This window comes from Rhinolophus ferrumequinum, chromosome 3 (assembly GCF_004115265.2).
Source record: "Rhinolophus ferrumequinum isolate MPI-CBG mRhiFer1 chromosome 3, mRhiFer1_v1.p, whole genome shotgun sequence".
Lineage (NCBI taxonomy): Eukaryota > Metazoa > Chordata > Mammalia > Chiroptera > Rhinolophidae > Rhinolophus > Rhinolophus ferrumequinum.
This window is the reverse complement of record NC_046286.1, coordinates 61,645,248-61,671,293: the sequence shown is the minus strand read 5'-3', so window position 1 is coordinate 61,671,293 and position 26,046 is coordinate 61,645,248. Positions and strand designations below refer to the sequence as shown.

The 26,046-nt window shown below is 38.5% G+C and overlaps 1 protein-coding gene across 5 annotated transcripts in view; it reads right to left on the bottom strand.

Annotated features, from left to right (window-relative positions):
• ARMC2 (armadillo repeat containing 2) overlaps nt 1–26,046 on the bottom strand; it is a 177,447-nt gene that overhangs the window by 89,710 nt on the left and 61,691 nt on the right. For all 5 annotated transcript variants that reach the window (XM_033097821.1, XM_033097793.1, XM_033097784.1 and 2 more), the window contains 2 exons: nt 15,649–15,794; nt 9,561–9,660 (listed from right to left, as the gene is read on the bottom strand). In XM_033097821.1, the coding sequence (XP_032953712.1) occupies nt 9,561–9,660; nt 15,649–15,794 (246 nt within the window). The remainder of the gene's footprint in view (nt 1–9,560; nt 9,661–15,648; nt 15,795–26,046) is intronic.

Below are 26,046 nucleotides of genomic sequence, written 5' to 3'. Positions count from 1 at the left end.
AGACAGGTATACCTACTGTAGGAAGCCTGACCCCAACCATGTGTTCCAGTTATAACCCGTGGGATGTTCTCTTTAGTTGCACATATGTTGTGCCCTAATGAGTAAGCACTTTACTCAATCTGAATGGGCTCCACACGATTATAAATAAAATGACTTTAACTGGAACCAAACAAGGCGCAGGGCACTGCTGAGCCATAGTCTCTGTCAAGTGTCAACAGCAGCGGTGTGGTTGTTGGATGTTACTTTCCACATGAGAGAGATTGGCCTAAAGTCAATGAAGGAAATTTCCCCCTACTCAGAGATGTGGAAACTGAGGCTTCAGGAGGCTTACTGAGCCCAGGGTCCAACATTGGTGAAGAAAAGAGGTAGGACTTGGATGGATTCCCAAACCACCCTCAGCCCATCTTCTCATTCCCAATGACTCTCATCTTCCCAAACTGCCAGATTCAGCCCTAGAACCATCTTTGATTCCTCCCTATCTCACTCCCTTCACCAACCAGTCACCAACTTCCCTCCACTCTTGTCATTTACAAATACCCTCCAAGTCCCTCCTTCACATGCCCACTCTGGTTCACCTGACGTGAGACTCGTCAGAGACCCTTGACGGGCTCCTCTCTGTGTGTTCAATATTAACACCACTTCTTGAAGGACAGTTCTTATATCATCTCCTTGCTCAAAAACATCCACTGCCTAATAAATGTCAAAGCCAATATCTAATGCACCATCTGGCCCCGTGCGACCACTTCTGTATTATCTCACGCTAATCCCCACCCACAGCCAGCCACTGTGAACAGATTACTCCCCCACTCCCACACCCTTCCTACTGTACCTTAAAATAACCGAAGTTCATAATGTTGACCATGGGGAAGGTTAACCACCTCCAACTGTCACAGAAAGAATGAACTATGTTCAGGAGACTGCTCTTAGCAGAGGTCTACTTCTAAGTAAAGGAAAACATTTTAGAAAGACTTTCAAGAATGAGTTGAAATTGAAGAGGCTGTAAATATGCTTAAAACTGGAACCTTCTCTTAACCAGAAAATCAATCGGCATGCCCTGTTTAAAACTTGGTTAGAATCTTCTCATGCAATCTTGATCTGAGAGCTGAATCAGGATTTGAAATTTGCAACATTTACCCAACTTCCCACCCTCAATCAAAAACCCCAACATGAATTGAGCTTACGGGTGGCCAGAAGACCAGATACATTTTACAATTCTGGAAGACAGACTGCACTACTGCAAAAATGCTAATCAACCCCAGCATGCTGGAAGTGGCTCAAAAGTTTGCATGAGTGCTGAACTACACACAAGGGGGAGAATCTGTGACATTTGAGACTCAAATCCCAGAATCTAGTAGAAAATCATTTAAAAACCAGAAGAGATGATATTTGATGCCTCCATCCATCCATTCCATTCCATCAGCAATCATTTACTGAGCATCCACTGTAAGCTTCAGAATGTGGGTATCACTCAAAGCACCAGGGTGGTGCTAGAATTTCAGTGGGCTCCGTTCTTTAAGTCAGCAGACATAAATCAGGCATTTGAGTTCTGTGCTGAGTGGGGGAAGAGCCAGTTCCACAAGGGCAAAGCAGCAGGAGCTGGAAAGAATGAACAAGCTGAGGGCTCATTGTGCTGCCCGCCCGCCCGGTCAGGGGTGCAGAGCAAGGCCAGGGCCGGAAAAAGGAGCAAGCTCGGCCAAATGCTTTCGGCACCCACTGGGAATGTGCCTGCAGAGGGGCTGGGAAGAGAGCCACAGGGCACAATCCTGCTAGGCAGGAGGCAGAGGGGGAGCCGGGAGCCAAGTCACCATATAAAGACGCCGGGTTAAGGGGCGGAGGGGCCTCCCTAACCAATCCTCACTGGCCCCAAAGAAGATAGAGGGGAGAGAGAGAGGTCATGTTATCTCTGGACTGTTGAAAGGCTGTGGTTGTGTTGGAGACGAACAGCTAGAAAAATGGCAGATGTTTGTGTGCTTTCGGTTCACACTGTCCAGACATTCCAGGCGTCATGTTCAATACCACAGTGCAGAAGCACTGCAAATGAGACAGTGTTCACATGGCTGGAGACAGCCGCTTACCCTCACAGGAATCTGAATGGATGAGAGAGGCATGACTTTCAAAGCAGCCAACACAAGCAAGACATGTCTGGTGATTCCCAGACTTGTTTGCAAAGGCCCTGATGATGGTCCTGCATCTGCAAGTTCTGTTTTAACCCGCACCCCCGACCCCCCAAAAATGGCCATTTCTAAGTGGAGAGGGATACACAGACAGTTGTTCAATGGACACAAGTGATGGGAACATAGAAAAAGGTTATTCTTTTTGGACCATGACCTTTGCAAAATATTGCCAGTCTTAAACGTCATAGTTGAGGCATTTTACCAGATCTCCTGCCCAGCAGATATTTACAGAAGAAATGGGGGAAATCCTTTCATGTTCTTCCAGAAAACAAACCCAAATGTATTTTGCTGAGATGCTAAAAACAGCTACGCCTGACGTCAGAGGCACCTCCTAAGGCAGGCTCTGCTGTGCAAGGCTGCTGGGGACCCTGGTCCTGCCTTCGTTACCAGGCCCATCTGTCTGCACATTTGGTTTGAACCAAATGTAGCTTACGATCCGTGCATATTTCTTAAATGAGATTTGTCATTTAATTGAATTTCAGTCAGCATTTCTAATAGACATTTTACCTAATGCTAAAGTTTAGCTTTCAAACTGCATGAAGCCCACTGAAATGTTATGTGTTGGTGTCACTTATTGTGTGTATGGGAACTGGAGTTACTGATTGTATCGTGGATCTTGGACAAATGAACCTCACAGACATGAGCCAAAGACGTTTCCCTTGTTCTCCCTGAGGACGTCCGTTGTTAGCGCTGGGAGGAGCGGATTCCTTTTCTCTAAGACGGTTGACGAGCCAGAAACCCCTGGCTCATCCCATGACCATCATACACAGACAGGCCTACGTCAGTGCAGGGCTGTGTGCACAGAGGGGTGGCGCAAACCTGACCTTGTGTTTTATTTTAAATGAACTCATCTTCCTCAAATTTAACTGTTGCAAACTTACAGAGTTTAGATACGGGCAAGCCGTTCTGAGGGGCCCGCGGGAGAACGCCCTGTACTCACCTCTCCTGAGTGGCCCACTCTGACCAGTGCCGGAAGCCTCATCAGACCGCTATCAGTGTTCGCAGTGGGTTTGGTCCCAGGATGTGTTTGGACACAAGTCTGGCAGAGAAAATTCATGGACGAGTCTAGGGCACCATCCCATTTTTCTCTTAAGAAAGCACACCTCAGCTGCTGGTGCAAAAGGTGTATGGTTGTCACCCCTTACTGGGGAAGCTTACACCTGCCTCGCTCGCCAATTTGTTTCCTGCTTTATGAGATTCACTTTCAGCCACACGCCTGTAGAGAAAGACTGACCCTGTGTGGCTGATTTGATTAATCATTTTAAAATCTCTTGAGGTTTTGTAGAAAAACCCCTGCTGTCAACACTGGAGAAAAATGTTTTCGGGAACCACCTTAACAATTTATACAGGTTCCCCAACCTGCTGCTCATTTTAATCCCTTGAGGAGCTTCTTAAAAATAAGTTCTTGGGCCCCATCCCAGACCTGAATCAGAATCTTCCAGGGTGGGGCCTGAGAACCTATATTTTTAAAGCTCCCCAGGTGATTCTGATGATAGGCCAAGTTTAGGAGCCACTGATTTAAATCAAGGAAGAATTAGAAATCTCACCACCATAATCCCTACTGTTTTTATAGTATCGCTTTTTAAGAATAATCTGAATCTACGTTCCTTGTAAATCTCACAATACAGATGTGTGGAAAATAAAAGTGAAAACCTCATCCCTAACCTCTTATTATCAACTGACTTGATAGAATCAGATTTTAAAAGACTCGTTCTTATATACTGAAGTCAGAATTTACCTCAACAAGAGATGAATATGTATAATGTCCAAAAATGGGGAAAATTTTTACTTTTGTCATTTTTCTCATATAATTTCTTTTATTTTCTCCTTTAACTGAAAACAACAGAAAATGGGGGAGGAAATGTTCTACTTCTCCCTTTGGTGCTTACCTGGTTACACGCAAGATTTCCCCCTTGGTGGGCTATAGAAGCAGCTGGCCACAGTTTCCTGCACAGTGCCTCAGCCGGCTGATAAGATCACTTAAAGAGGTACGTGTAGGAGATATTTCATTTATTACTAGAGAGGATTTTCTTTTACTTTTTTAAAAAAGATTTTTGTTTCTATGTTCTTTGAAAATACAGTTAGTCACAAACATGATTTAATTGAAATATGAGTCTCAGAAAAATGAAATCTCTGCAGATTCCAAATGTAGTCCTCGGACTTTTAAGACAGGCAAGCTGTCTAATCTCTCAGAACAAAGATAAGGTAACATCCCATAGACTCCTTCGGACTATTTAATCACTTGGTGGTAGCTGTGAATATTAAGAGACTAACAAAGCCTCCAAAGTCTATGTCTACAACCCAAATTACTCTTGCAGAAATGTTTCCTGGAGCTGAAACAAATATAGTCATCGGAAGTGATCATCCTATTTAAAAAGTTTCTGGAGAGCTGATGTATGTTTCAAAGGTCAGTTCAAAGCCTCAAACGTCCAAGCAAATCCCAGGTGTACCAAAGTGCTTAGCCACAGCAGATTAATACACTCACATCAGAACACGGTGTGGAATTTCTGGAAATTACTTTTATTTCTAGGAAAGGAGGAGAAACAAATCATATTCAACTGGCCACCTGGTCCAAGGGGAACATAAGCCTAAGATGCCATGCTGGACTGACATAATTTAAAATCCATCACTTCTGTTTGGCTGTTGTATGGCAGCCCACCAATGTGAAGAGTCGGGGGGGGGGATTATTATTTCCTCCTCCAAACGAGGAAGAAAGTAAATATTTATGGAAGAAGTGCTAGAATACTAGAAACAATATTTTATAATTCTTTACAGATTCCAAAGCATTTCGCATACTCAAAATCCATTCTTTCAGTGCTTAGCATGAGTCTACTGTGTGAAGCATCAGCTCAGGTTTATCCAGACAGGGCCTGTATCATTTAGGAACTCTCAGTGTGGGGGAGGCAGCTACACAAATGATAGCCATTCGGAGAATCACAAAAGAAATATTTACAAAGACCTATGGGAGCTTTCGGTTAATGATTTTAGGAAGTAGTTGGGACACCTGACTACTTCCTGGTAGCCTGGAGAGTTTCCCTGCTCTTCTAAAATAATTTGGTTTTGAATATAAACTATATATTTATTTCTCTTACCAGAAAAAAAGTCAAAGATGGTTCAAAATGGTAACATTCCATTCTTTAATACAAGTAAAAGACAGTATAGAGTCCAAGTATAATTTTAATAAAGTTAACAACATGATCCTCATACAAATATAAAATTAACATGTTTAAAAAATCATTCATCTCATGAATGAGGGAGCCCATACAATGGTAAGTTGGTTCCAAGAAAATCAAAGAACTGGGTGTTCACAAGTTTTAAAAAGAATGTTGGAATAAGATTACTAGGTTAGATACACACCTGGCTAATAGCCTACAAGGTAATAAAACCATAACTTTTGAGGTTATCTTATCTACCAGAGAGAAATCTACAAATTAATGTATAACTTTATAGTCTGGGTTCTAATCGAATAGTCAATAGCAAGTTTGAACACAGATATGTTCTCCTGGAGAATTAAGCCCTGCATATTAAACAGTGCCTTAGCATGACTTTGTTAGGACATGCAGCTCCCACCCTACACTCTATTTCTAACTTCTAGATAATTTTTCTTAATAATATGTAGTGAAGTATTTAAGATCAGAGACAGTGTTTGGGTTCTTAGCTCTGGGTGTACTAGCTGGGTGTACTAGCTACCTTAAAGTCTTTAAATGATGTACCAATGAGGAAGGAATTGACTAGTCTTGGAAAGCTTCACAGAAAAGGGGATATGAGAGCTACATCTTGAAATATAAATTGTCTTCTGAAGATCACAAGTGGCAAGAGAAATTTCATGAGTCCCTTAGGCCCTTCTCACTAAGGGCCTACTCATATTCCATTTTAGTTTAGACTTTTTTAGGTGTTACTTTTAACAAGTTTTGTTATGAGGTTCCCCTGCTAATTGCAAGCAAATACATAATTGCAAAAAGCAGGCAACCATTACCAAAAGCAGAGGTAACAACCATTAGAAAGGGAAGAGAGAAATCTACAAAAAGAAGACACAGACATTTAAAGAACCTCATCAATAGACTCACACACTCCCAGTGTGGACAAACAGCCTTTAGAGCAATAATTAACACTAATAATACTGACCTCTGGCATCAAGAAGAGGTTAAATAATTTTTAATATCTTCTAAGAAGACAAGAAAATATGTAACATATTTGAATATGACTTTCACCACAACAATTAAAATAAGTTTGGTGATTAAGGAGATAAATTATGCATTTCCTTAATGGCTCTGAATAAACAATATGTTACTGTACATAGTTTGCAAGGTGCTCTTTATCCTATTTTGGACCAAAATAAATTTAATAGGAACATAAAGTTATAATATAAATTAATAGAGAAAAACATGGCCTTTTAAACAACAATTTTGCTTTGCAGATAACTATTGGTTTACAGTGAAAAGTAGTTTCGTGAGAAGTATGGTAAAATTTGATGCCAATAAACTTTTAAGACATTTTGTCCCTGGAATCAGAAAAAGCACACCGTTAACAATACTAACACCTCAAGTGTCTCTTGTTGGCAAGCCACTAGAAGTTTTGTCTGTTTGCTAAACATAGCCATCATCTAAGTTACAATCAGAGAAACAAAACAGTATCTACTAGCAATTGCCATAAAACAATAGGGTTATTTCTCAGCACTCAACTGATGGATTTTCTTCCTTTTTAAAAAATTACAGGTTATGACAACTTGAAATCAAACTATTAAAAAAGAAGTGCCTTCTTTTGTCCATATTTGAAAATTCTAATGCAAGGCAAAGAGGTCTTCTCCGGGGACAGTCATCTAAGTCATCCATGACCAAAATACCAAAGCAGAAAAGAATAATGATGGCAAAATAAAATTACAATGAAAATCTATAAAATTAAAATACAAAATAAAATCCACAACTAAATCTTTTTTTAAGTATAACATCTAAAATAATTCTTTTAATGCTATCAGAAAAACTATCTTTTATACCATTTAAATTTTTTCCTTAAAAAAGAAAATCAGGAATAGAATGCCTCATTTTTTATGGGATTAATTCACTTGTCCAAAGATTATAGTTGTGATAGTATATTGTACCAAAATTTAAATTAATAAATGCTTAATGGACACTTAAATTAACAACAGATTGTGAATCCTTTAAGGTAGATTAAGCAAATTCATTCTTTGACCTGGCAAATTCTTGTACCTTAAAATCATTCGAAGTATGCAATGAGAAAAATACAAAATGCATAGGGAAAAGCATTTGTAATCCAAATACTCAGAATCAGAAATTTAAGTGTATGTTTATAAATGTTTTTAACAATTAAATAAAAATAAACCTTTAAGCAAGGTTTTATCATCTTTAAGATATAGTAATGGTATGATAAGAGCATAGAATTTTCTCTATCATCTCTATAATCAAAAAGAGATCAGTAACCTTTGAATAAATATGAGGTGGAATCAAACAATATGGTGAATGTTTAAATTTAAAAAATGTATTACAGTAAAAGACACGTTGCCATTAATACCCCTCAAAATACTCCCCCTCACTTCGAACATACTTATTCCATTGTTCTTGCCACTTTCTGAAGCAGTTTTGGAAGTCCTCTTTCATGAGTGCCTTTTGTTGCGCTGTTATGGCTGCCTGGATGTCCTGAATCATTGACAGTGGGGAAGAGTCAGAAGTCGCATGGTGCCAGAAGTCGCATGGTGCCTGGTGAATAAGGTGGATGAGGACACACCGTAATATTTTTATTTGACAGAAATTGCCATATACCAGAAGTGATGTGTGACACAGAGTGTTGTCATGATGGAGGATGATTTACGGCACACTTGAAAACACACCTTCTCTCAACGGTAGCTCACACCCGACTGACTGCACCTAACAAGTTGAAACTTGTCACATAGTGTTACTAAGGTTCCACATGCCACTTCCTGTATTGAATATCCCTGCCTTTTCATTGGATGGCACTCCGCAGCAGCATTCACCATATTTTTGGATCACAACAGAAAGACTCCGTGTCAAATTTCTCTCCTGGTACAGCAATTTCTGTCAAATAAAAATATTACGGTGTGTCTTCATCTACCTTATTCACCAGATCTGGCACTGCGCGACTTCTGGCTCTTCCCCAAAGACAAAATGACCATGAAAGGTAAACGTTTTGAATCGATTCAGGACATCAAGGCTGCCACAACAGCACAAGTAAAGACACTCACGAAAAAGGACTTCCAGAACTGCTTTAGAAAGTGGCAAGAACAATGGGATAAGTGTGTTCGAAGCGAGAAGGAGTATTTTGAGGGGGATTAATGGCAATGTGTCTTTTACTGTAATAATTTTTTTTATTTAAACATTCACTGTATATTTTGATTATACCTCATAGTTAATAATAGTGTAAAATCTGACAAATTTAGTCATTCTCAGCAGAAGTACTTGGCTGGGTAAAAAATAAATTTAATACTACTTGTGGCAAATAGGGATTATGTTTTGAGGTGGTTTTGATATAGGTAATATAATAATAACATACACAAATATTCTTAGTATACACATAAATTGTTTAATTGTAAACTGATGAAACTTACTATATGATTTTGAAAATTTACCATATTTGAAATGTATAATATTGTCTTTGTGTATAAAATGTTTCCCCTAAAGAGTTGATGTCACTTTAATCATTTGTAAAGGTGAATAAAAGTAGAGTGCATTTAATGATTATTCAAAAATTTATATTAATAATAAAAATTTATATTTGTAGTAAATAATATAGTTTTATCAAAGGGAAATCATTTGTGAGTTCTTCCTTTTTAAAAACAACTATACACATTTTTGCTCAATCCATTAAAACCAAATTATTTCCCTTAAACACTTACCTAGAAATTTCATCTTCTAAATACAAGGTCGAAGAATTTCAGTGCTAGAAGAATCTTTAGAATATACCCAGTGTTGGAGTATCCCAAATTTTGGTTGGCATCAGAAGTCACTGTGGTTTTTGTTGAAATGCAGACGGACAAGCCCTTCCCCACCCATCTGACTCAGTAGGCTTGGGGTGGGGTCTGGAAATAACCAGTATGCCCCCCCACCCAAGATGACTCTCATGTAGGGGTCTACAGATCATTAGGAAGAACAACACTGTGGTAATCCACCCACCCCCTCCCTAAAGCAGGAATCATGCTATCACATCAACATCCTACTGAGGCCTTTTCTGCCTCAAACCATTCCCTCCCCAACTCCTGCAGGTAATTCTCTGCCTCTTGGGCCAGCCCGTTACACATCTAATGGAAGATTCTAACAGAAACCTTTACATTTAAAACATAAATCATTCCACATGGGCATACATGAATATACCGATGCAAAGACACATGGAAATTTTAATTCATGAACAACTGACCTGCTTCTTCTGGTATTTGTTTATCAGATTCAAAAATAAGGCATAACATCTGGAATAGCTGGCCAAGGCAACACAGCAGTCATGGTAAGAAGTAAGTTTGCTGCAGAAATGCCAAATGAGAAAATAAAAATAAAGTTTTTTTAAAAAATGAAATTCAAGTACACATAGTGTTACTTTAAATGCAGTCCTTTAAAACATTGCCCAGTGCATAAAAAGGAATCTAAAAATACTCCACACACCAGTCCAGAGAAGGCTCATGGAGGCTTGCTGTCTGCTCTGGCTCTGGGGTCATGGAGCAGGGAAATAAAAAAAGTTCTTTGAAAAATAGAAATCTGAAGCCTCTAACACATATATATGGTGTAAATTTACAGAACGCATGTGGTTCAGAAAATGGAAGCCAAGACATTTACACAAAATCTGGTTGAATACCAACCAGTAATTCCTCTGGGACCTCATCAGTAGCAAATGTTAAATATACTAGGCTGGTAGTGATATATGAATATCAGGAAAAATAGATCTTAAGGCAAAAAGCCTCGAAAATAGCTTCAAAATTTCTTTAAAAAGGAAGCATGCACACAAATAAATCCCACAAGGCAATATTAACAAACTTACATCAAATTGGTAGATGTTCATAAATCTCTCATTAATTGATAGATTAATAGGTAAAACATCATTAATATTTTAAAAAGTTGACCATGTAACAGGCCATTAACAAATCTCGGTAAATTTTCAAAGACTATCTCACAGATCACATTCTCTGGTCAGTGTATAATTAAATTAGAAATCAACTTTTAAACTAATTAAAAAACATACTTTTGGTAATTTAAAAACATAACTTGTGGGTCAAAGAAACATAAAAAAATACTTAAATATACTACAAATACTAAAAAACACTACAAATCAAAATTTGTGGGGTGTAGCTAAAGCAGTATTTAGAGGACAATTATAGCCTTAAGAAGACTGAAAAGAAAGTAATTGAGTTTCTAACTAAAACAGTTAGAAGAAAAATATAATATACCCAAGGATAGTAGATGAAAGGGATTAATAAGGGTAAGAACGGAGGAAACAAAATAGAAAACAAACATATAATAGAGTGGATCAATGAATCTGTTGGTTCTTTGCAAAAACTGGTAAAAAAAAAATTGGCAAACCTTTGGCAAGACTGAACAAGAAAAAAAGAGAAACATAAATAATCAAAATTAGGAATGAAAATCAGTATCAACAATGAAGAGGTAATGTAACGGTGGTTAAATGTATGAACTTGAGAGCCAGACTGGCTGGTTTGAGTTGCAGCTCTATGATTTACTATACTAGCTTTGTGACCTGGGAAAACTATTGAAGATCTCTGCCTCAATTTCCTCATATGTAAAATGAAGATAATAATAGTGCTTAATTTTTAAAGCTGTTATAAGGAGTAAATAAATTAGTATTTGGAAAATACTTAGACTACTGCCTGGCACACAGTAGGCACTATATTAGTATTTGTTAAATAAGAAAATAAGTAAAAGGGGACATAATTGGAGATACAACAGAAATTAAAAGGATAATAAGAGAATATTTGGAACCACTTTATATTGTTTGAAAACAGATAAAATGGGCAAATTCATATAAAAATATAACTTTTGAAACTGACACAAATAGAAATAGGAAATGTGATTAGATATTTAACCATTAAAGAAAGTGAATCAGCAGTCAACAATATTCACACACACACACACACACACACACACGCAGGATAAATAGCTTTTCAAGCAAATTCTACAAATTTTTCAAGAAAAACATGTTTCATTTTCACAAGTTCTTCTAGAAAAAAGTCGGAATGCTTTCCAAACTCATTTTATGAGGCGGATATAAACTTGACACTAAAACCAGACAAGGCCAATTTGACAAAGGAAAAGTACAGATCAATCTAATTCATAACCACAGATAAAAAAAAATCTTAAAACAAAATATTAGTTAACCAAACCTAGCAAAATGTAGTGGTTTAACATGAGAAAATCTATTCATGTAATCCACTACATTAATAAATTAAAAAAGAAAATCCATATAATCAAAATAGATTCAGGACAAGCATTTGAGAACATTTAACATCCATCAACACAGAAAATTGTTCCTTAACCTTCTAAAGGTATCTAAAAAAACCCTACAACAAATATTATTTTCAACTGATAAACCACAAGAATATTTCCTTTAAAGTTGGGATAAAGGAAGCAGGCCCAACACCCTCACAACTTTGTATTGGACATCCTAAGCAATGCGGTAGGAAAGAAGTGGAGACAAAGACGAACAGTTGTAATAATTAGGAAAAAATTAATCTTATTTTCGACAACTCACATAGAAATTCCAAGAGAATCTGCAGATAAACGCTTAGATCCAATATTAATCAAAGTCCCTGAATACAAGATTAATAAGCAAACATCAATACTATTCATACACACCAGCAACAACCTATAAGAAAATGATTTTTTAAAAAAAACTGCATTCTTAATTACAGTAAAAGCCATGAAGAAATAAACATAACAAAAGACATGTAAAATTTTTTGGAGAAAATTATAAAATGTTATTGAAAGATATAAAAAAAGATATACATGTTTATGGATGAAAGACTCAATATCATAAAGATGTCAGTTACTCTACATACTTAGTACAGGCCCATGAAAAACCCCAAAGATCCTATCATAGACCTTAGCTGATTCTCCAATTTGTAAGGAAGAGAAAAGAAGACTTTGAATATTTTTTTTCTTCTAAATTTTTCAATTACAACTGACATTCAATATTATTTTATGTTAGTTTCACATGTACAGCATAGCGGTTAGATATTCATGTAATTTACAAAATGATCCCCCGATAAGTCTAGTACCCACCTGGCACCATATACACTTATTACAATATTACTGTTTATATTCCCTATGCTGTACTTTACATCCCTGTGACTATAACTACCAATTTGCAATTCTTAATCCCTTTGCGTTTTTCACCCAGCCCCCCAACCTTCCTTCCATCTGGCAAACATCAGTTTGTTTTCTGTATCTATGAGTCTGTTTCTGTTTTGTTTGTTCATTTATTTTGTTTTTTAGATTCCACATATAAGTGAAACCATATAGTATTTGTCTTTCTCTGTCTCACTTATTTCACTTAGCATAAGACCCTCTACATACATCCATGTTGTCACAAATGATAAGATTTCATTCTTTTTTATGGCTGAGTAATATTCCATTGTGTATATGTACCACATATTCTTTATCTAATCATCTACCAATGGAAACTTAAATTGCTCCCATATCTTGGCTATTGTAAATAGCACTGCAGTGAAAAAGGGGTGCATATATCTTTTTAAATTAGTATTTTGGATTTCTTTGGATAAATACCCAGAAGTTGAATTGCTGGGTGATAAGGTAGTTCTATTTTTACTTTTTTGAGGAACCTCCACTGTGGCTGCACCAATGTGCAATCCCACCAACAATACACGAGGGTTCCTTTTTCTCCACATCCTCGCCAACACTTGTTTGTTGATTTATTGATGACCATCATTCTGACAGGTATGAGGTGATATCTTATTGTGGTTTTAATTTGCATTTCTCTGATCATTAGTGACATTGAGCATCTTTTCGTATGTCTATTGGCCATTTGTATGTCTTCTTTGGCGAAATGTCATTCATTCTCTGCCCATTTGTTAATTGGTTTGTTTTTTTTGGTGTTGAGTGTATGAGTTCTTCATAAATTTTGGATATTAACCCCTTATCAGATGTATCATTAGCAGATATCAGATACCTTCTCCCATTCAGTTGGATGTCTTTTCGTTTTGTTGATGGTTTCCTTTGCTGTGCAAAATCTTTTTAGTTTGATACAGTTCCATTTGCTTATTTTTTCTTTTGTTTCCCTTGCCCACAGAGAATATCAGAAAAAAAATTACTAAAAATGACATCAAAGAGTTTACAGCCTATGTTTTCTTCCAGGAGTTTTATGATTTCAGGCCTTACATTTAAGCCTTTAATCAATTGAGTTTACTCTTGTATACTTGTATGGTGTGAAAAGGTTGTCTAGTTTCATTTCTTTGCACGTATCTGTCCAGTTTTTCCAACACCATTTACTGAACAGACTCTCTTTACCCCATTGTATATTCTTGCTTCCTTTGTTATAGATAAATTGGCCCTACAGGCGTGGGCTTATTTCTGGGCTCTCTGTTCTGTTCCATTGATCTGTGTTTCTGTTTTTATGCCAGTAACATGCTGTTCTGATTACTACAGCTTTGTAGTATAGTTTGCTAGCTGGTAGTGTGATATCTCTAAACTTCATTCTTCTTCCTCAAGATTGCTTTGGCTATTCGGAGTCTTTTGTGGTTCCATATAAATTTTAGGATTATTTGTTTTAGTTCTGTGAAAAATGTTGGTATTTTGATAGGGATTGCATTGCATCTGTAGAGTACTCTGGGTAGTTTGGACATTTTAATGATGTTAATTCTTCCTATCCATGAGCACAGTATATGCTTCCATTTACTTGTATCTTCTTCAGTTTCTTTCTTCAATGTCTTATAATTTTCTGAGTACAGGTCTTTTACTTCCTTGTTTAAATTTATTCCTAGGTATTTTCTGATGCAATTGTTAATGGGATTGTTTTCTTAATTTCTCTTTCTGATAGGTCTTTATTTTTGTATAAAAATGCAACTTATTTCTGAATATTAGTTTTGTATCCTACTACTTTACTGAATTAATTTATCAGTTCTAATAGTTTTTTTGGTGTAATCTTAGGGTTCTTTCTATATAGTATCATGTCATCTACAAATAATGACAGGTTTACTTCTTCTTTTCCAATTTTGATGCCTTTTATTTCTTTTTCTTGTCTGATTGCTGTGGCTAGGACTTCCAACACTATGTTGAACAGAAGTGGTGAAAGTGGACATCCTTGTCCTGTTCCTGATTTTCAGAAAAATGCTTTTAGCTTTTCACCATTGAATATGATTTAGCTGTGGAAGAATTTCGATCTTAAAGGAGAAAAGAAGTAATGGATTCATCTTATTTTATAGCAAGACAAATTAAATCTATAATAGTAAAAACAGTGTGGTACTGGTCTGAAGATAGACCAAAGGAATGCCCAGAAACAGACCTACAAGTGTATGGAAACTTCTGTTTGATTGAGTAGGCATTTAAAATCAGTGAAAAATAGATGATGTGGTCACTAAAAGGTGCTGGGACAAATGACTATCCCTACATACCCTACATACTATCCCTACAAAATTAAATTGGATCCCTACATACCAACATACACAAAAATAAACTCTATGATTTTCTAGTACTTCAAAATAGGAGTCATTAAGTACCCGGAACAAAGCTTAGGAAAGTGTGGTTTGGAGTCACATTCTCAAACTGGGGTCAATTACCAATTCAGTTTTCAGGAAATTTTCTATTTCTTTAAATAATTACTTATTATAGTTCAAGAAAGGCCCAGATCTCTTGAGAAGAATCATTACATAAAAACACTTGCAAAGAGCAATGAGGGAGGAAATACAAATGCATAATTTAAAGCCTGTTGTGAAATTTAATGGCATCTTGCTTTGAGGCAACCTGAATTCAGATGACCGTCACTTCTGCAATAAAGTAAGCTCATAAACATGACTAGTCAACGTATGAGCCAGAGTCCAAATAACTGAAATAAAATAAACCTTCTATTACAAATGATCAGATCAGACTTTTTAAGCAATGGTCCCCTCTTTGAGTTAAAATCCTTAAGTATTGTTTCCAAGTGAATCAGAAAGTCTTCCATGTTTTGTTAGAGTTCTTTACCTCTAAAAAGTGAACAGAAATTTTTGTTTGTTTTGTAAAAATACTAGGATAACTCACAACTCACCAAAGAACTAAACTGACTTACACTCGATGAGTTTAGAATCACATTATAAATACATAGGAAATGGAGTCATTAGTTTAAATCATTCATTTTAAACTTGGGCTACTAGATTTACCTTTGCTGCTAGGAGAAGAAGGAAAAATAGGCTTCCGTGTCTGCCACACACACCAATATTAAAGATCAACTGAACCTGAAATGTAAGCATTGGCATTTCTGTAAGGCTACCTTGTTTTCCTCATCTACCTACCTGAACATTCTGGCAATGTTGGTGCAGACATCAGTGTCATCCAAGTACTGTCCCATCACTGTGCAGAGCTGGGGAAGGGCACTGATGCTCAGCAACTTTCTTCTTGCTAGTGGTGAATCAACCAAGTTTCTCAATGTAGCAGTCACCTGGGAAAAAAAACAAAAACATGTTTGTATCGTTTTTTTTAACTGGAAAATTAGCCAAAGTAATCAGCACAGCACAATTGATCCCATAAACTTCATTATGTTGGTTGCTAAACCGTGCCCCTGTTATGTATCTCCCACCAGAGAACTTGGGCCGTGGCACAAGTAGTATGAAAGGAAAACCAAGAATTGAACACAAAGAAAATCTACTTTGGTAACGAATGGAATATTCATGTTTGTAGCAATTAGTACACCAAACCCCCAGGGTTGTAGAAATCATCATCTGGGTTTGTCGTAAGATCTTCAATTGACCCAGAGACATGCCACATCAGTTCCACAGATTTGAAACTTCTCATTGCATATTCTTATATGTAGCACCAAATAATGCTGTGGCTAAAGAATATTTAAGACCGTGAGTTTCATTCTCTTCTAAGAGGCAAGTATTGGTTTCTTGCAAATTAGTCTTATTTTGTAAAAACTGTTGGAGGAAGCTATTTATATCAGACTTTGTCTAAAAGTGGAGAAGAAACCAAATTAACAAATCCACAAAATGAATGTTGCTGTTATCTAATAATTTTAATAAGCAGTGTGATCGTTCCTTGTGGGATAGTACAGGCAGGTTACTGGTTAAGACAGTCAGCTCAGGAGTTGGAGGGTCTGCTCAGGTCACAGCTCCACCCCTCACTAGGTTGGGTTAGTCAGTTAACTTCCCAGAGCACATTTTTCTCATCAGTAAAGTGGGGATGGTGACAAGTGCCCTGGACTTGTAAGGATCCAATGAAATAAGATGGTGAATGGCATTGCCAGTGCCAATTACCTAACAACAGCTCAGAAATCCTGGGTCCTATCTTCACCTTTGTTGTGGTACATCACATCCAAAATGTAGAAGAGAGATCACTGGACTTGTAGTCAAATGATGGAGATTCAAGTCCTAAATCTCTTCCTAGTTATATGATTGAGGCACTCACTCTTTCTTCAACTTCCCTATTTCCTCAGCTGTGAAAAGGGGGGTTACAATTCCTGCTTACCTCTCAAGGTGTGTGTGTATCAAGCAGAAAACATGTAACAATGCTTCTGTACATTGTGAAGCATTATGTCTATATAAAGCATCATTACAGTCATAGTCAATAAACTTTAAATAATTATTAAGGTGACATGTATCTTTGATTAGTTTTCCTTTGTAACGACAGCAACAAAAAGATTTTGTTAGAATATAACTGACAACCTTGAAAGCAAAGAAAATATACATACTGCTTCAAATAAATGTGTATAAGTCTTTTGTAGTCAATTCAATTATATAGCAATTCAATAAATGCTTCCCTGAAAGCTTCAATATCCAAAACACTAGAGGGGAAACAAACTACGAGAGCATTTCACTTTCCTACGGGTCTACAATGCTGTCTCCTAAGCTAAGGAATGAATCTTTTGTGAAGGCTAATAAACTATGGTAGGCAACACAGGCCATTACCACCATACAATGGAAAATTCTCATCATTTGACCCTGGCTCCACCTGTCCCCCTCCTTCAGAGACAGCCCAGGCCCTCCAGCAAGTGCTGCTGGTTTATGTCAATCCATGAAATGACTCACAAGCTTTCCTACTCCAACACCAAGGAGCTCAGGTGAATGTTGACCTGAACCGAGGCAGGTGGAGACAGTGGGAGGCTGTGGAACACCCATTCTAGCCACTGCACACAGGAACAATTCCCTTCCCTGATCCCCGAGGTGTCACCGATCGCCAGCTTACTCTACAGTCCTCTTGCTCCCCACATCTAACCTTTGGCAGGGCACACTGTCAGCAAGGAACAGTTGTTTCCTTAGAAGCTTTTATTTTCTTGTTTCCATTTTTTTCTCCCTTTCAATTCTTTTCCTCACCTCATCAGCAAAGGTTAAGACAGCTCATTTTGCCCCCAAAGTACAATTTTTACAAATGGCCGGACTCAAGAGCAGAAGCACACATTTATTATGTGACACGTCATCAGATTTTAAATCCCTGTGTGCATTTACTGCAATATCACATTGTGTGGAGTGCACATCGATGAGTCAGATATGATACCTCGAATATTTCCACATTTGTCAGTTGTGATGCTGACAGAATCATATATGTGAAACATACCACACACTTGACAAGTACACAGTAATACCTCAATGCATGACACCACTATTAACCCAGTTGCTCAGAGACATCCCAGAATCCTGCCTTTCTGCCTTTTTGTCCCCTTAAGCTCTGCTGGCTTTTTGTTTGTTGCTCTTAGGATAAGATTCCATTTCTTGACTGTGATCTATAAGGTCCTGTAGGATCTGACTCTTATCAACTCCTCAAACTTCCTCACATACTATATGCAAACTATTTATTAGGTTATATAATGTCTTATTGTCTGTCTACTCCTCTATACTAGCAGCTTCAGTGAGGACATATGTCGTGTCTGTCTTTTCACCATTGTGCTCCTACACCCAAATCCAGTGCCTGGCACACAGTGGGTCCTGAATCAATATTCGTGGATGCAATGAATAGATAGATGAATACCCACAAAGGAAAGACTGGGTGTAAATAAAAAGATTAGGATATCAGAAAACCATGAATTAATATTTCTGAGGTAGATGGATTTTAAGATGATTTTAAAGAAGAGGAATAAAAAATAATGGATGAAAGGAAAACAGACTTCCTGGAGGGACACTGGTCCTCTGTGGATTCCATATCTATCTCATTCAAGACAGCAGCTTCTTTCTTGGCTCCTAACTCCCCCGACCCCCTTTCCTTTCCACACCTGACTGGTCACCCCACCTACTTCTTCTTTCCATCACCTGGCTGCTGGTTCAGTTTAAGCCTGCCTCATCTCTTTCCCAAACTCTACAGTCCACTGATGGGGCTTCTTCCCCAGTTTCTCCATCTGGCTCATCTCCCCACCGTGGCTCCCTGCTGCCAGAAGGAGCAACTCAAGACCCAATCTTCCCTGTCCAAAGACCTTCTCTGACTTCCGGTGGCCTAGAGGGCAAAATCCACATCTTAAAGGCTCTTCACTCTCTAAAGTACACTTTACCCCTCCAGCCTCACCTCCTCCTCCTCCTTCTCCCCAGCATACCTACCACCTTTCAGACTCTGCACCACATACAGTGTCCTCATCCTTAGACAACTCCAAGCCTTTGAACAGACCATTGCATCTGCCATCTGCCCAGAATGTCTTCCGCCATCACATTCCTGCACCCCTTTTCCAACCTGGCCATCTCCTACTCATTTTTTGGACCAAGCTCAGGCTCGCTTCTCCTCGGTGAAGACATTTCAGCAGCTCATCATTTCATCTCCCAGGTTAACAAACCATCCTGTTCATGCCTGTACCACACCCATCACAGAATCATAACTACTTGTTTCACGCACCTTCTCTCCCGTGGTGAGCTCCTCTAGGGTACAAACTGTTGCTTGTTCCTCTTTCTACTCAGAGGACAATAAATATGCCCATAAAAAGCTGGCTGGATGAAACACAGAAGGAGAAGGGGAAATGAGGAGGGGAGGAGGGGAAAGGCAGAAAAGAGAGGAAAGGAGATGAAGGGACAAAGGAGATGGAAAAGCAGGCTTTTCCCCTTTAAGAAGACTCTGGCAAGAAAGTGCCTGGATTAGCAGAAGCCTAATGGCAAACCAGAGTTTAAACCCCCAACGAAGAAGGATCAGGAGGAGGTCACCAGCAGATGCAGCAACGAAGGCCCCTCATTTGGAGACGCTGGCTGTGAGCCACCAATCTCACTGTGGGGGTGGGATAGAGCCGAATGCTGAGCACAGACAAGTACCTTTTTCTGGGGAAAAACATGTTAAAAAAAAAATTGGTGCGAGGACAGTCTGGCTAAATGCTGTGGTAACAGTAAAGGCAAATTCCAAGTGAGCCCACTTAACTCTCAACCTTGTTCCAACTTTGAACGGAGATATATTTGTGGAAATCATTAATGAGTCCTGCGCTCTGCAGCAATCTTTGTTCTCCAGCCCCCAGGAAAGCCCACCCACTGGGCCTGCCCCCAAAGCAGGAGTTGACCAAAGTCCAAGTTTTATGCTTGGAGAAACGTATCCGTGTCTTTCTTACTCTCTACTCTAATTTACAGTGTTCCTAACTCTACTTAGCTATACACTTTTCTATATGATTGTATATACTCTTTTAAGCCATCTCAAATACTTTATGACAAAAAAAAAGGAAGTGAAAGTTAGATGCATACATAGTTGACTGGTTAGTTTCTCAAGAACTCACTGGAACAATTCCCAACCTCTTAACTGTCATCTCACCAAGAAACAGCAAACTGAAAAACATGAATTTCAATTCTTATTCTTCCCATCTTCTAATGTACAACCCCTTGGGACAGATATACTGAGTCAGAAGGCAACTAGTGGGAAGAAGAAAAAAGAGAAGAATGTGGAATTGATAATCCACAAAGGGGATTAATCAAATTTTAAGTGTCCTTCTTTAGTAGCAGCTATGAGATGATGCCTGGGAAAAGGGGACCTAAATTTTTGGTATATATCAAGGAAGAAATGTTCCAGTGTGATTCTGGTTACTAATCTACTGCTGACAACTGACGGAGCTACCCCCTACAACTTTACGGTGCGCATTTTTCCTGAGGCAGCTACTTCTCTCTGCATTTCCCCAGATTCCTTGATGATGAGACATACTGTCCCCCCTCTCCCCACCCGCATCAGAATGTCCAGGTAAAATACCTGGTGAGTTTGTCAAAGCTGTTCTGTCTCACACTGAATTAGCTGGGCCTCAAAGTTCTTACCGTGCGGTCAACACCAAAAGATCCATTTTAAAGGGGAAAATTGTATTAAGAAGTGATTAGATCATTTATAAAGGTTCAAACAGCATTTTAGTGCAGCAAAATTAGAAGTCAAAAGATTTAGCATCTATCTTGTCAAATCAATTATAGGTACTTAATTATCAATTTCAAATTACGTTTTTGACTATTAATTGAAAACCCTTAGTAAACACTAGACATCTTTGTCTTAAAATATGAGGCCCTCCTGATTTAGATCACTGGACTTATGAATGACAACATGGGACCAGCAGCTGTGGCGCCATTCCCAGCACTGGGGTGGGCGCAAGTGGGGAGGGCTGACTGGTCCCCAGTGGATGAGCCTCTCTCTTCCCTTCTACTACCTCTCCATCAGCGTCCTCAGTCCCCAGGGAACTCACCAGATTCTGCCTTGGAGAGAATTCAGCCATCAGAGCAGCCCCAGATCAGAGGAGCTTGTAGCTCACTGCCTACCACAGAACTCCTGTGTAGGAGCATCAGGACTTAAACAGGATTCTGGGCCAGCCCGGGAGCTTCACCATCAATCATGACATAGTTCCCTGGAGAAACATTTTCCCAATTTCAAAAACCATTTTTCAAAGAAACCTTTGGAACATAAGGCCGTTGGAAACTGAACCATTAATAGTTTGGAAACTTATTATGTTTCTTCTACCAAAATTAGCATCAAGATTCAGTTTTATTTATTTTTATACATTGAAAACTACTGTGAAAAGGATTTGAGCAGCTACTTTATGGCTTGTAAAGCTATCTCATGAGGTTGATCTCATTTGTTCCCTAAATCAACTCCATGAGGCAGACAGGACAGGTATTACAAGCCCCACTTTTCAGATGAGGAAACTGAAGCCCAGAAAATTCACTGGCAACAGGTGAACACAACAGGTAGGTGGGTGTCCTGGGCTCTGACTCCTTGTCTGTTGTTTCCACCACTCCACTTGGTTATCTCTAAAAGCGTTTTATTTCTCAATCATCTGGAATATCTATAACCAAAATCCCTCGAGCTTTATCCCAATTTAACTGCCAACTGCAAAATGGTTCACTTCCCGCTGATGATGTGAAAGAAAAAGCCGCCAGAGACCACAAACAATGTCAAATGATTTAAAACCAAAGCCACACCATTTTCCATACTCAGCAAAACCATCTCCCTCTATTAATAAAAGCACATTCATTTTTTTTGGATTTGTGCCCAATTGAGACCACATATATGCCAAAACCAGAGCCTATGTGGTAACCCGAGAAGTTTCATATTGCTTCATATATGATTAGTACAGTTCTGGCTGAGACAAAAGAAAGCAGTGATAAGATGCCACTATATACACGAAACCACTAGTACCAAAAATTCCTAAGCATTTTATTGGTGTTAAGAAACACGCATATGAAAGTAATATTAATTCATAATCCTCGGTAACACTTAGTGCCTGGCTTTGGAGCCTGTTTGGCACATTCCTTCCATGGGTGTCCTGCTGCTGTCCTCCTCAAACCTTCAACGCCCTGCTTTGAGACTCTATTTAACATCTGCCTATGTTTATTATTGTTTCTCCATTTACTGCCTCTTTATCAGTTACCTTGGTAAAATAAGTAGGTAACTGATTCGTCTAGTTGTGGCTATTATACGTATCAGTATAGTTGAAATTTTGAAAGTCATATAACTATATAGATTGCCAATGCGGTAAAATAAGAAAAACCAGTCTGAAAAGGTAATGCAACTACCAAGTGATAACACCAGTTTTCACAATTACCTGTTATAGTGACATTTCTTTATTACCACTACTACTACATCTACAACGGAGAGATGAACCTGAGCAGATATGACAGCGACTGAAAAGCAAATGGCTCTCCCCAGAAACAGTAGGTGTAGGAATACGGATTTCCCACTCTTGATGTTCCTTCCTTGCGAGGAGACATCCTTTAGCCACTCTCCACCCCTCACTTCCTGTCAGTGAGCACCCAGTGCTCTCCTCTGTTCCTCCAGGGGCAGGTGCAGCCTGTGACTGGGTGGGCAAGTCTAACTCGAGGGTTCGGAATTAGAAAGCATGCCTGCCTTAACTATCAGGTTGGTGTAAAAGTAATTGCGGTTTTTGCCATGGTTTTTTTAACCTGTTAAACCGCAATTACTTTTGCACCAACCTAATATAAACTACAGCCTTCAACCATGGTGCTAACCTTCCCCCCAACCCCATCTGCCTTCGTTTTTCTCATTTCCAAGTTCAAAACCCCAGGCATTACACATTTGGGGGGGGGCCTCTGAGTCTCCCCACATCTTCAGATATGCTGTCTCCAGAGAATGTGAAGTGAACATGAGTTGCCTGTGCGTAGCTCCAAGAAAGGGAAGAGTAGGCCCTACCCTTTGGGTGGTTAGTTATACTACAGGGGATTCCTTTCTAGGAAGGAAACTTCGTAAGTAGAAAATCACTGTCGCCTTCCCAAAAAATACATTGTAAAAAAAATCAGCAAGCTGAATAACCAATACCAAACATTATGAGAAAAAAGTTTCATCAAATCTCAAAAACAATACGCTAATAAGCAAAATCAGCCAGACAGCACTGTAATTAACTGTATTGTACCCTACCAACTTCCTGGTTTTAATAATGATTTAATATTCATTACATAATATGTCGCCACTGGGAGAAGCTGGGTGATGGGTACATTGGACCTCGCTGTACTATTTTTGCAACATCTTGTGAATCTATACTTAGTTCAAAATAAAAGTTTTAAAAAAGGCAGACACAAAAAAGTACACCCTGTACATTCCATTTATACTAAATTCTAGAACAGGCAGAGCTTATCTGTGGTGCAAGAGATCAGAAAAATGGTTCCCTTTGGTGGTTGGAGAGTGGGAATGAATTGGGAAGAGGGAGGAAATTTCTGAGGTGACAGAAATATTCTGCATCTTAATAGACGTGTGGGTTACATGGCTGTATGCTTTTGTCAAAACTCATCAAACACATACGATCTGAGCATTTCACTGTATTGTAATAAATTATAAACCTCAATTAAGGCAATTAGAAAACAAACGACAGAATCTGCTGCTTCCTATTCAAGCAAAATATTCAAAAGAGATGCTTTAAAAACATTTTTTCCCTGTTTAATCATCAAATCTCCAATAAAATAACCTGTAAGAATTTAAGAAATGTAAGCATGAGAATATTTACTCCCATTTTATAAGTACACAGTTTATTTCTTCCAATAACCAGAGCGAGTTTCCATCAGGTGGAAGTGACTGCCATGGCTCTGATTTCGTGATCTGAACAGGCAGGGTTCCCACAGGCAGGGGTAAGCCAGATAAAGACAGTGAACATGCTTCTCAGCTTAAGTATGCATACTCATAATAACTAGTTACCTAAAAAAATATAAATTTATTAATCTTTAAATTTTAAAACTATTAAATATAACTAAAGCAAGATTTAAAGGACCCCAACCATTTTGGTTCAATCATTAACTACTAATGTTACTGCTTTAGTAATTTAGTAATCCTAAATTACTGCTTAATTGAGTCCCCAGATTTCAAAGGCCTCTCTTAAGTCTCCCAAATCCTTGAAGTAGAGAATAATTGGCTCTGCAATCTTGGGGTTCATTACGTACCTAGAATCCTGAATTGTCAATGTCATATCCCCCTTCCAATTTTAATTTCTCTTCAGCACTCTTCTCCACATAGTAGCTTGTCAAGGTCAGAAAAGCAAAACAGATCCAAGATTTGAAGTCCATCTCTAACTCTCAATTTCTTGTGATTAAATTTTTTTTTCTCATCAGAAGAAACTGCTCTTTTAAACTTAAAGTTTTGGTAATTCTGGTCTTATTTTACTTAATAAATTTCTTCTGAGTGCCAACAATTTAAAATTACAGAGATAAAGAAATCATGTAAGAGTTAAAGGGAGTGTGAACCCCTTGCGACATGACCCCATCCCACCTGCATACTCAAGTGTTCCATGCAAAGCAGAATTCCTCTCCCTGTGTGCTCCCCACAGCATTTACCAAAGCTGACCAATCCTTGCTTTTCAAATCTCTACTCTCTTGTACAGTATCCTTTCTTCATTTTCTGCTCAGTTCTTTCTTTCCTTCCCATTCCACAAATTTGGCCATTTTACAGAATGTGTCCCTAGCCTTCCTCTGTTTTCTTCCTACACTCTCCCCTTGAGTTACCTCATTGTCTTTTTTGACTTCAACTATCACCTCCATGTTGCGGACCCTAAATCTGTGGGGGGTTTTTGTTTGTTTGTTTGCTTGCTTTGGCTTTACTTTCTCTGCTGAGCATTCACATCTCAGTTGCCTACGAGACAGTCCTACTTGGCTATTCCACTGGCACATTAAAGCTTTACATTAAGACTTTGCATAATTTCCTTCTCTCCTCTCACAAATCAATTCCTTGTATAACTCTCTAATTTCTAATAATAATATCACTTTTTAAAACATCCTGGCTCAAAATGTCTGAGTCATCTCTGTTAAATTCACTTTTTTGGTCCCCAAACTCACACCAGTGTGAAGGAATGAAACGGAGATTGACAAGGGGTGGGAGGACCTACCTTACTGAGAAATTTCCACTTAGAAAAAGGAAGAATAGGACATTAGAGATGTACTGAGCAAGGAGGGGGAAAGATTAGAATGTGAAGGACCCTCTGGTGAGAAGCCTGGAGGCGTAGAGGCCAGAAAAGTAAAACAGGTACAAGAGGAGGGAAAGCAAACCGTATTATCTGGGGTGCTGCAGAAGACTTTTAACTTCAAAAATGTTGTCTCTGAAGCAGGGAAAGAATACATTTCTCTAAGGATTGAACTTAAAACCAAATAGGTCAGGCTGCAAAGAAAAAAAAGGTTGGAAATACAAAGGAATAAAAAATAGGAATGTTCGAGTGAATCTGGGTTTTAATAGTTACATTATATACCTATAAATTACCCAACTGTAAAACTGAAAACCTTGAGATTTTCTGCAATTACAGTAAAGCAGCTTTCTACATGATGTTGTCAAGACACAACAGGACAAACGAGGTGCCAGAGGAATTTGGCCTCGGTTGTGATTATGACATATATACAGAAGACTCTTCTCTACTCCCCCAGGAAGGGGGCAGGGTAGAGACCATGCAGACTTCCTAATGGAGGGGCCTCCAGCAAATTTCCTCAGTTCCTGTGTTATGCCTTCTCATTGCTGGCCTTTACAAGTCAGAGATGAACTCTACCACCTCGTGATAATCCATTCTAGATGATAATCCATTCTAGATCCACAGAAACAAATCCCTGTTTCCCTCTATGTCACCTCCGTGGGTCATGCAATTTACTACTGGCATTTAGGGAGTCTTGCCTTTTACCTGGCCTGTATTTCTCTTTTTCCAAGTTCCAGGGAGCTCTCCCCAAATTCTAGTATTCTGGAATTTAGTGAACATGCACAGTTTAACCTTCTTTACCCTTACGATTTTACACACACACTCATGTTTGCAGTTTGGCCAGACTGGGAGTACTAATAATTCTCCTGGCGGCACA